Source organism: Cololabis saira, chromosome 17 (assembly GCF_033807715.1).
Source record: "Cololabis saira isolate AMF1-May2022 chromosome 17, fColSai1.1, whole genome shotgun sequence".
NCBI classification, from domain to species: Eukaryota; Metazoa; Chordata; class Actinopteri; order Beloniformes; family Belonidae; genus Cololabis; species Cololabis saira.
The window spans coordinates 10,393,838-10,406,555 of record NC_084603.1 but is presented as its reverse complement, the minus strand read 5'-3'; the positions used below and the strand labels follow the sequence as shown (position 1 = coordinate 10,406,555).

General features: G+C 42.3%; 1 protein-coding gene across 1 annotated transcript; it reads right to left on the bottom strand.

Annotated features, from left to right (window-relative positions):
• Positions 1 to 12,344, bottom strand: npas4l (neuronal PAS domain protein 4 like). The gene is made up of 9 exons (XM_061746073.1): positions 12,244 to 12,344; positions 11,151 to 11,314; positions 10,816 to 10,961; positions 10,632 to 10,731; positions 10,109 to 10,364; positions 9,908 to 10,017; positions 9,139 to 9,274; positions 7,191 to 8,415; positions 1 to 6 (listed from the first exon to the last, which is right to left on the bottom strand). The coding sequence occupies exons 1-9, from the start codon at positions 12,342 to 12,344 to the stop codon at positions 1 to 3; spliced, it is 2,244 nt and encodes a 747-aa protein (XP_061602057.1).
• Positions 12,345 to 12,718: the final 374 nt, after the last annotated feature.

Sequence of the window (12,718 nt, the reverse complement as noted above, 5' to 3'; positions counted from 1 at the left end):
TTAACTCTGGAGAACAAAAGGGGGAGAAACAGGAGAAATAAGTCACAGTCTTGGTTTGTTATCGCACTGAACTCATTGTTGTCCAGGAGAAATAAATTGCCTTTTTTTTTTTTTTAGATCTGCTTGTCCTCTGGATCTTCTTCCTGAATTTACATTTGACATTTTAGCAGTGAGGATGTCCTCGCAGGGTTTGAAGGGATGCATTTTGTTATTTGTTTGGATTTTTTTTCTCTGTGTGCAATGAAACTGAACCAAGATGAAAATGCTACGAGTTTACAAACTTATGAAGTGATTTGAATGACAGCAAACAAACAGCGGTGTTGCCACTCTCTCTCGCTTCCTTCAAACATTCCACTCTGCAAAAGCTTCTGGCAAAGTCTGATTTGATTATCTGATAACATGTGTCTAATGTACCTCATCCCTTCTCAGAAAGCTCTGTAAAATTGTTAATAATACTTTTTTAATGTAATTATAATAGCTTTAAATGAGTATGCATGAAATACCTGTGTCTATCACCACGTACTACATCTTCAGCTGTTTATTTTCACATTTAAAACCTCATTCACTCAACGGAATATGGACTATAATTTCAAACACTTGGTTGGGTATATAGAATCATTTTTCCTTTACTTCTAGTATGTAAATATTGATGAATTCATAGCTATTTTAAATCCCTGCTTGCCCCCATAACAATAAATTGGCTCTCTTTTTTGTATTTATTTATAATTTTTCAAGCCTCAGAGCCCTGCAAAAGAAAACACGCCTTCTTGTTTCCCTGCATCGACCCCTGGGGTTGTGCACGAGTGCAGTGATAAACATGTTAAAATGCATGCCCTACATACAGGTACAATACATACGGTGCGTATATATAGAAACCAGGAATAATCATTTCAATTTCATAACTTGAAATTCCCTGACTTAACTACGGAACTTCAAAAGCCAAATTGCATCTTGCAGAGAAATAAACCCTATGAGCCCGTGTATATTCCGGCACGGCTTTGAGCCTGAATGCTGGAGGCTGAGCACACTGAGGTAGATAACACACGGGGAGTGTTTCCCCTCCCTGACAACAAACCGGTGTTGTTAGTTCTTAAAGAAGAAGGTAATGTAAATCCATAGAAATCTGTTTGGGATGGTTGTGAAGCACGGTGCTACATATGGTTGCCACCTTTCAGAAATAGAAATAAGGGACACCCCGATTTCAGCAGAGCAGGCGCCAAAAAAAGGGACATCCCCAAAACTTCTAAAATGCATAGAAATGTATTTATTTTATATGAAAAAACAAAACACTTTGATTTAAAGTTTAAAGGGCTTTAATAGCGTTGAACTTGCATGACTGTACAGACAGCCAACCATATAGCAACTGAAATATCCTCCTACGTCCACATCAGCCAGGATGTATAATATAGCCTACAGGTGAAGAATATGGTGTAAAAGTTAATTTATTTCAATAAATCAACTTAAAAGGTGAAACTAATACATGTATTTTTATTACATAGTCTCATTACAGGCAAAGCAAGATATGTTAAGCCTTTATTTGTTTAATTTTGATGATTGAATTGTTTATTGATTTCATAATATATTCCATTTTTTTGAGATTTTTTATTTGGGGTTTTCATAAACTGTGAGCCATAATCACCAAAATTATAACAAATAAAGGCTTGAAATATCTCACTTTGCATGTAGTGGGAAATAATATATTTGTTTCACCTTAAGTTGAATGAAAAGACAAATTAAGTTTTGCAATATATTCAAATTTTCAGACCGTCACCTGTATATTATGACATAAATAGATAAGAGCATGTTACAACCAAAAACGTAATAACGGCCAATAACGTAATAACTGCCAATAATGTAATAATTTTGGCCATTTCAAATGTAATAACGCCAATAGTGTAATAATGTGCCAATAATGTAATAAAACTTTTGAGTCAATAATGTAATAACTTTTTGCCGATAATGTAATAATTTTGTAATAATTTTTTAATACCAGGCCAATAACGTAATAACCAGCCAATAATGTAATGACTTATTACATTATCGGCAAAAAGTTATTACGTTATTGGCTCAAAAGTTTTATTACATTATTGGCACATTATTACACTATTGGCCTTATTACATTTGAAATGGCCAAAATTATTACTTTATTGGTAGTTATTACGTTATTGGCCATTATTACGTTTTTGGTTGTAACAGAGCATAATATATGTCTGTATTGGTTCAATACGGAACGCAACTTTTCATTCCTAATACCGGAACAATTCCGTATTTCAAGGGACGGGTGGCAAGCCTGGTGCTACATGTCGTCATTTACTCCAGACATAGTGTACAAGGACAACATGGTTATCAAGCCCTGCCTATGATGGATGTTCACATCTCCTATAAGGAGAGCTGCCGTGCCATGAGTTATCTCCCTGGGAGAGGAAACAAATCAAACATTCAGATATATAAGAACTGTTCACAGTTGGGCTGCCATCTCCGTTCCCCTCTCCGCTTGGCAGGCCTTTCTCTCGTGAATTTTAACAGGATATGTTGACTCTTGATGAGTGGAATCCAGCGTGGAATCAGAGCTGAGCTTTCAGGCATGGCAACGGGATGAGCAGGAGGGGTCCTGAAGGAACCGTCTGCAGTCTGTTTTTGTGTTTTTGTTTAACCCACTTCCAGAGTCAGCGTGCGTTGTCTTAGGCAACACCAGTCAGGTGGTGCCTCCTTTGAAAAATGGGGGGAAAGTATTATACACATGGAAATGTAAAACAAACAAAACAGTGGACAGGTTTGCCTTGCTGAGTGAGACAGGGAGGAAATAACTGGCACACCGTGCAGGATTACCTCTTGGAGTGGGGAGATGGAAAAGGCAGGTTGGGTTTAACATACAGTACCGGCTCAGGTCTCCCTGGTGGCAACACCTTCCTGTGACATTGGTGGCTATCATTTGTGTTCAGCTTCCATCTGCCAAACACTCCCGGGGCAAAAGAGACAAATCACATGCTTAGCTGGATGGCTTTCCGCGTCTCCATTGATTTCAGAATAAATGTATATCCAGAGATTAGCTTTCAGTGGAGGCCTCAAGCCCGGCTGCAGCGACAAGATGAGCACAAAGATGGTAAATAAACGAAGACACGGCAGTACCACCTGAGGCCCCGTTGTATGAAATCAGTCAAAGTTTCAATTGGGATTTTTTTTCTTTTTTTCCAAGCAAATGAAGCAATCATTTATGAAAAGCCACTGGTGAGGCAATACATGCAAAACCAGCTACTCGTGGGAGGCGAGGCTTTGGACGGAATCTCAGCTATGAACCGTTCTGTGTAAATGCACTGACATGCTTTTCCCTGAGCCTCCGCCCTGCAGCCATCCACCTGAGAAAGCACTTTAGGAGCTACTGAAGTAGGGCAGATGACAGTTGTGTCTGTGTTTCTCTTTTGTCAGCTTTCTTGCGCTGCATCTATACCACTCTCAGGTCCTACATGTGAATCCTCTGAACGTGTTTCATCCTTCACTTCCACCGCCACACTCCGGCGGTAATTCACCCTGCTTGTGAGGCATAGATTTTGTTAATTTAATCTAACATCATCTTCAATATCAGGGAGTTAGGAGGGCCGCCTGTGTAATTAGGTGATACATTAAACCAAGCTAACGAGATAAAGTGAATGTTTTTGACTGTGTTTCCTCATAGATTGTAAAAACAGGGCTTCTGTATCAGCGGCTTGTATCTTTCTCCTCGTGCATGTTTAACTCACTTTTACTTTTCAATCCGTGGTATATGTCTTTATATTTTCTGTGTTCGCCATTGATTTCACGTGGAAACAGCCTTTGATGTGCATTCTAATTATAGCTGTGTAACGACGTGCATGCGTGGAAACCTGCCAGCTCTCTTGTCTTGTTGCGTGGTATAATCTGAAAGGACACAGGAGTTTCAGTTTGTGTTGTTGCGACGCAAACGTCATTTTTCATTTTATTTTTTTTCCCCTCTCTCTGCTTCGTGTGGACAAACGCCACAGACACGGTGTCAGGGTTCCTCTGGGAAATCATTATTGTTCCAGGTAACACCGAGCGCTGCAGGAAGGCTGGAGCACAGCAGATGTGGGGACTTGTTAGGAACTTTATATGCCACTGCACCCTTCAAAAGGCATCATTCTTAATTAGATCTCCATGGATAACTGTAGGGATCTGGTCACCTACCTATGAATAGACTGACCGATGTCCTTTGTAGCACTCATTGCAGTGAAAATCTACACGCACACACTCACACACACAATCCACTTAATTTTAAGCCTGTTTAAATTCTTCTATTGGCATGCAGCATTTCTGTCCCTGGGAAGCTGCTGGTGCTATCACTCCATCTAGTGGTTGCTCTGACTTGCCCGAGAGAAGCTGGAGGCTTTGCATTGCACAAACTGCACCAAAAGCGTGACCGTGGAGCCGCCTGTGAGCTTTGCTGCTCACGTTCATGCACGGATGTGTTTCCCTTTTGGTGCTATATTTCATTTCCGTCTCCTCAGTATCCCTTATCTAAATGTTCATTCGTTCATGTATTGATTCTGCACATATGCCTAATCTCAGAATTGATTCCTCCGTGTCCAGTTTATGCACTTATGCCACGAGCAGCCATAATATGTGAAAATCCATGTGGAGCCGAGGGGCCCAGCAGACGCTGAGCTTCGGCTGCAGTCTGGTCAATACAGGGAAAGTACACATTAAAACAGTAGCATAATAGACCCGTTTTCTATATTTAACTTACTTTTAAGTAGGATTTTATAACTGCACGAGCCAATATTTTGCAAGAATGACAGCTCAAGCTAGTACTGTAATGTGAAAGGTGTCACACATCCTGTAGATCCCAGTGAGGATAATTTCCCCCTAATTCTCCAGAGCATTCAGGTCCTTGTTTTGCTTTTATGACCTGCAGCGTTATTGTTTCGGTTCATTCCCATCGTTTTCGTCTGTTTACAGCCACAGCAGGCACCTCTGATAAGCCCACCAGCCTCCAACTACAACGCTAGAAACTAGCTGGGGAACATCGCAGGTGTTTAAACAGCATTTCTATCTCAAAGGAATAAACAAGAGACCAAAACAAGTATTGAAGGAGCCTCTTTTTATTTTGGACTCATTACACTCTTTGTTTCTTTATTGGTTTTATATATAAAATATTTCCTGCCAATCTCTTAGGTCACCTTAGCTGCCACTATAAACTGAAATTATAATTTGACTAAATTAGGCGAGATGATTGTTTGAAAGCATTCATTTGCAGCAAAATTACAAAAAGCCGTCCTTCACGTTGCTCTTGGACGGACTTTTTGTTGAAGAAAACTTGCGAAGACATTCAAGATCCAATGTGTATTATCATTTGGTTTATTTACATTTTAAACACCCAGGGAGGGAAAAAAAACAACAAAAAAAACAATTAGTATTCTGTTGCAAGAGCAACACAACAACGTCAGACATTCAAACATACAGGATTGTAGTACCATGGCCGTAAAAGGAACTAATGTGGAGTGAATAAACATCAGTTTATACATTTGAAACTCGTGTTGCAGTTAAATAAAACCTTAAAACACAAATAATTGGAAAAAGTGTGTTTAAAGACAAATAAATAAATGAATAAAACCCTACATTTGGAGTGTATTTAGCTGTACCACTGAGGTAGGCGTTGTTTTTACAATCATTATTTGTGTCCTGCTGCTGCTTTGTTACACTTCTGAAAGCACAGTCGGCTCTGAAAGGTTCAATTCTAACAGCAAATCTGGAATTAGCTTTTATACATATAAAAGAATCATCAATAAATGATTTAAGGCACTTTAAAACTTATTTACACATGTTCCTGTCAATAGGAATGATTAATGTGTTAAAGCTCATTGAGGTAAATCAAGGTAGTGTTCCCCAGAAGTTTCCTCTCTGTTATAAAACTGGCAGTGACTCGGATAAAGTGCTTTACAGTAAACTGTGGGCACTCAGAAGAAAAATAGAGCACCATTTCACTTTGTATTATACTTTTACACAGTACCCTCTTTCTTAAAATATAAGACATGAGCGAAACATAAAACACGACAGACAGCAGTGTTGATAAATGAAGACAGAGCTGCTGCTCGGGGACGGCAAAGGATCGGTCTCGGTTTACTTTGACGTTTACTTTGACGAACGATACATTCGGAGAACCAGCAGATGGGATCCACCAAAGATATCCTCTTTTTTTTTTGTTCATATTCCTCTGTGAGTCCAGTGTAGGAAAGGCTGCCCTGACAATATGTCATACAAGTGGTAGCACAGTAAGTCACAGACTTATTTCAGTACAGGTTTTCTTCAGCAAGTCCATCTGAAAGAACACAAAAATAACAATAAAGGTATTATTATTAACACTCAGTTCCATGCATGTGGAAGTTGTACAGTTACTATATCAAAGTAGCTGGGTAGCTCTCTCAAAAGCCCTTAATAAACCGGTGGTTTCTAGCCCTTTAATTTCTATTTTTGGTGTATCTGAAGATTTTAATAGTTTTACTAAGAAGGAGATTCATATAATAGCTTTTTCCTCTCTTGTAGCTCGTAGACGTATTCTACTTCAATGGAAGGACCAAAAATCTCCATCTCCCAATTCTTGGTTGAAAGACCTGATGTCCTTTTTATATTTAGAGAAAAATAAATACGGTATTAGGGGTTGCTCTGATAAGTTTTCTTATATTTGGGAACCTATTCTTTCTTTTGTTAATTCTTTGGCATCCTTGGAAGATTAATTTAATCTGATTTAATTTAATTATAGGGAAGTATGATATTGATAACCATGTCTATTTTTTTTAGGGTTCCTCTTATGTCTGTTTATTTTAAATTTTTATTTAGTTATCTTATTATTTTTTTATTTATTTATTTTTTGTTTTGTGTGTCCTGTATTTTATTTTATTACTTTATTTTTCCTACTATTATTGTCTTCAGTCAGAGTTTGATTGGTAATTGGTACTTACTTTGGGACGTGTTTACAATACGTATTTTGCAGTGTGTGTGTTTTGGGGTGTTTGTTATGTTAAGTTTTGTGTCCTTATTTATTTTACTTTGTTTTTTTGTGTGTGTGGTAAAATATAAAACGGGGTATTCTGTCGAACACTCTAAAAGAATGTTTATTGTGTAATATGCATTACATGGACTACCCAATAAAGAAACATGAAAAAAAAAAAAAAAGTAGTTGGGATTGTTGATGAAATTACCTTGTGGAGGACACTTTGCAGATAGTGGAGGAGTTGATGCAACTCAGGGTTGTGCTCATGAAGTCCCAGCTGCAGACCGAAGCGCTCCTCGGCCATGCCGTCTTTGGTGAACTGCTCTGCGGGAAGAGAGTCTTCAGCGATGAGGCCGAGGGGCCCGTGCTCCGACTGGATGGAGCCGCTCCTGCTGCTGATGAGGTCCTGCTGGTAGCTGCAGGGGACGACATCAGAGCTGCTACTTCTCCTCGTGGCCGTGTTATGGTCTTTCAGGAAGCTGTCGAGCAGGCTGGTGTTGTGGACCGGCTGGCGCTTGGGGAGCGGAGCGCTGTGGGGCCAGTCGCAGGCCGGGGGCAGAGAGTCGGGGGCCGCAGGTGGGAACACGCTCATGGTGTGTTGCATGTTAAAGCTGCTGGCCAGTGAGGAGATCTGCTGAGCCAGAATACTGATCTCCGCCTGCTCCCTCTCGTTGTACTGGCTCGGCTCTGACGAGGAGGATTGGTTGGGTGGGAGAAGACCGGGATGTAATGGGAACTCTTGATGGGGGACGTGATGCAGCTGAACGAAACCGCCCCCTTGTGGCTGCTCGAGAAGGTCAAACTCGTCCGGATGCAGGGACGCGCTGTCCACCGGGCTCTCACACATGTCGGACACGGACAGACAGTCTGGGACTAACTGAGCATGGGACGCTTGGAAATCATAGCTCGGGGAGGAGGAGGACGAGAGAGGAGAGAGGGTGCTGAGAGCAAGCAGGTCTCCGTGATCAAGGCTTTGTTCGGCGGCTGCAGGGAGGGAGCCGGCGGGTGACCGGTGACAGGTGAGCGCGGCCTCTGGGTAGGAGTAGTAGGAGGGAGAGCTCTCGGGAGAGGACGGCAGCTGATCGGTGCAGTCATTCGCAGCCATCAGGAGGTCATGGCTAAGCTCTCCGGGGTCCAGGAGGGAGCTGGAGGAGGCCGGGCTGTAGGGAGGGGTGAACAGAACAGGGCTGTCACAGCTGCTGCCCTGCGTGCTGGTGCACAGCGCACAGTACACGTCCTGCTCAGACACCCTCCTCCTCCGGGCGGCCGGCTCCTCACTCTGGCTGCTCCACGTCCTCTGCCTCTTGGCGTACGCGCCGCCGTGGCTCTGACCCGGAGGCTCCTGCTGGGGACAGTGGTGGGGATCCGGCACGGCCGACGGCTTGAAGGCATCGCTGCTAATTTTCTTCTGCAGAAATGTGGCCTCCGTCTCGCTGTAAGAGCACAACAATGGTGTCACAACTAGGGCTGGGCGATATGGACCAAAAGTCATATCTCGATATTTTCTAGCTAAATGGCGATACTCGATATATTATCAATATTTTTTCTGTGACATAATTGGGGTTTCCCCCAAAGCATTATAGCATAGCTTCTCTGTTAGCTTCATTTTTTTCTGAGGCAAACCCTTAAAAAAACAGTCAGTTTTAATACAATGCCTCGTGCCAAATGTCACACAGGTTCCTTTATTAACAGAGGTCTGCACAATATCAAAATGTATAAAACAAATGAAATAAAAATAAACTGCCTGCATATATAGAATAAAAATGCTTCTTAAATAAAATAAAACAAATATCCCTTTCCTGCATAACAATTACATTAAAATACACTGTGCAATTAATACAATGTAGACAGTAACAGGCAGACTTTTCCACTGACAGTTGTGCAAATAACAAAAACTTTTGTGCAAATCTCTAATAAAACATTCAAGTCAATTTGTCACAAAATAAGCTATATTAAAATCATTAAAAAAAATAATAATAATTTTTCTTTCTTTTTTTTTTTAAATCGATATAAACGATATGGTCTGGTACCATATCGCGTTTGAAAATATATCGATATATATTAAAATCTTGATATATCGCCCAGCCCTAGTCACACGGTGGGGTTTTCACACAAAAACGCCATCAGCTCAGGTCTGTTTGAGAGGTTCGTCGTACCTGATGATGAAGTTGGTGCAGATGATACTCTGGCACTCTGAGTCCTTGTGAGCTCGAACGTAGATCCAGGTCCATGACAGATCCATACACTGGAGTCTCAGCACCATCTCTACCTGGGACCCCTTATCTGCCATCACTGGGAGAAAAAACAAATCCTCAGATTAGGGCTGTGCGATTAATCGATTTTAAATCTAAATCGGATTTATTAATCAAGACGATGTTAAAAAAAGGAAAATCGGAAAATCGATTTTCCTTTTTTGCAGCTGGCTGCATTACAGACAGAGCTCGTCTAGTCATCTTTGTTTGGTCAAGAAAATTGTAAATGTTGCCACTTTACTAAACTCAAGGAGGATTTACAGTATCTTTCAATTGCACTTCATTCCCAATAGGGAAATTTGTTTGCTATTTTTCTTTAAAAATAAAGATAAAATATTTGAAACAATTTATTCCATTGTCTTTTGTAGTTTTACCAAAAAAATCGAAATCGAAATCGAAAATCGGGTTTTCAGAGAAAAAAATCTGGATTTTATTTTTGTCCAAAATCGCCCAGCCCTACCTCAGATTGAGTCACGCTCAAAACAACATGAAAAGTTCCCTCTCCACTTTAAATACTTGAAAAACAAACAATTTCTTGTTGCAGCTTCACCATCTGGTCATGTCTTCTGAGACATGTGCTATACTATTTTAACGTGAATATTGATGGTGAAATGAAAAGTATAACTCAGTATCTGTGTCAGTAGCTTCTTCCTGCAGTGGTTTGTACACTTACTCAAACTTCTGTGAGAGTCTGCACACAGAGTCAGATCCTCAGGATGCACAAAACTGTACCACGATCGGCCCGTCATTTCATCCGCTGAGTACCCCAAAAAGTACAAAACGCTGGAAAAGAAAAGCAGGATAACATATGAAAATGCAATTTAATTTTGATGGTTTGACCATCATCAACGTGGAGGAGGATGTGTAAACCTACCTGTCAGACAGACGGGTGAAACTCATGTCCAGCCTGTGGGTGCTGCTGAAGCTGTGACAGAAGTGGGAGTCGGAGTCGGTCAGGCGGTTCACCGTGGGGGTGCAGAGAGCCACGAACAGCAGCTCGCCGGGGGGAGAGGCTGCAGGGGAGGGCCGAGGGAAGAACTGGAAGCTCCCTCTGACCAGCATGGAGCAGCAGCTCCCGTGCTGCATCTTAAAGGCCTTGGAGGACTGCATGCAACATACGAAGCTCCGGTCTGAAGACGTAAAACCACAGTGTAGTCTTAAAGTAACTGAAGACAGAACTCTTTTGGAAAAATGTACCATGAATTACAAGCTTTGTGTGGCATCCCGGATTACTCTGTGTCACTTAAACCTCTAATTCAGCCTCCCTGAATATAATTAAGGTCAGATTTTGAAGGAAGCAGACTCGTTATCAATCTCCAAAGAAGCAAAGGGCTTCGGACAATGATCAGTTGTAAATGCCACACAAAGCAATCTTAAAGTGATATTCGTGTCCTTACCTGGTGATAAGTTGTTTTCGGACTCCAGATTTGACTGAACCACATCCACATCAGCCCGTTCCACCATGTCATATAACGTGTCTCCCTGTAGCACATCTACCTGGAACAGTTACGGGGTCTCCCGTTAATAAACCAACACATGCTCAGGTGAAGAGAGCTGCTGCTAAATCTGACAAATACTCACCATGGAGACGCCAGTATATTCAGCCACATTTTCAGACACGTACACCAGCTTGCCCGTGGCGGTGGTGACGAGGATGAAGCCATGCAGGGCTTCGAGAAAGGCCTCGTACGGCAGAGAGCAGTGGGATCTTTGCCCACCTGGAAGCCCTGAAGGATGACAGAGAGAACTCAGTCTCAGCCTGTTTACATCCCTGCAAGGTTGTCATGACGGTCATGTTTGATATTACGCCAGCTGGAAATTCAGACTCAGGCTCGTGTTGTTTTACACGGTAAATGTAGGTTATAAGTTCAAAAACACTAAAAGGATGCAACTGTAACTGAAGTGTGAAAACTTACCCTGGAGGAGAACGGACTTCCTGATGTAGGTGCAGATGGCAGCCATGGAGTGAAGGTAGGAGAGGCGCTCCTGCTCCTCCTGGCTGATGGGAAGCAGAGCCCGCATATTCCTGATCTCATGGTTGATGTGGTCTCGTCTGGCTTTGGATGCTCCTTTGGTGGATCTGTGAGAGACCATGGTCACCGGGGGGTCAGAGGAGCTCTAAACACTGGCAAAAAAGAACCTACTGCCACGCTTGCGTTTTAAAAAAAATCAATCCCAAGTCATTCTCTTCCATGTGTCAAATGTGGGGGGGGAAAAAGCAGGAAAAAAGTAAAATGAGGATGAGTAAAAGCGTTATTGGCCTGAACGAATCCAGCCTCTCTGTCACTTATTCAGTTTGGCACCTCTTCCCCACGAGCTGAAGCGGACTTTGAATATCAAGGGTTCCTATGGAAACTGCTGATATGAGAGGCTGTTGTGATGTCTGCGGCAGAGATGATTGCTCTCGACAGACTTTGTCTGCGTGATCAGTATCTGTCTGGGCCCATCCACACAGAGCCTGGGGTTTTATAGCTGCCAGGGCTTCGGCGTGGGCGTCACACACAAAAGGAAGGCTGGGCTTGTGATGCTCCCTTCATTACCTTATAAAGTGGGTGTCCTGGGAGTGGGGCGCCCCACGTCACACACACACAGAAAGGGATAGAAAAGGATAATTTTATCCATGCACCCCAGTCTGTTAATTTTTGATCAAAATAAACTCTAAATAAAAGCTGCTATATTAATCAAGGGGAGGTCATAGAATGGTGCCACACAAAAAAAGATCTGAACAGCCTGATATTTTTACTTTTAAAATGAAGTGATTGTATAATTATGGGTGGATGTGAGAGGGATGAGTTTCTCGTGCGTTTTATTTGTATTTCTTCTGTTGTCATCAGCCATGTGCTGTGAGCCGCTGGGGACGCGGAGCAGAGAGTAAAGGCTGATTTATGGTTCCGCGTTACACCAACGCAGAGCCTACGGCGTACGGTACGCGGCGACGCGCGCAATACGCCGTAGCCTCTGCGTCGATTTAACGCTGAACCATAATTGAACTGAAGGAGAGTCACTGACCTGAACCTCCTGCACAAGGAGCGGAGCTGATCCTGCGGCAGATGGTGAAAAGTACACGGGGAGCTGACGTGACATTTGCAGGAGTTGCACCAAATAGTCATCTCGACGTCTCTGTTAACACCTGATGGAAAACACACACACAAATGGACTGTAATGCGCACCGCCACACATAAGAATGCGTCTCCAAATACGCAAAAAGGCAATGTTTGGTTGTAGTTGTTTTTTTCCCTCCACTTTTAAAATGGTCTTTAAATGAGAACTGGTTATCGGGTTATTAATGAATTGTGCGAGTGTTTCTGGCCTCCCTGAGGTCAAAGCTGCAGCTCATTCATCTCCTTACCTTCTCCAGCCTCCAGTCTGGATGATGAGTGTCAAGCACTTGGCGTGCTCCTCCTTTTATAGCCTAAAACCCGACACCTTTCATCACAGCAGCCCTGGGGAGCACGAGAAAAGAAAAAAACAACTCTAAATGAGA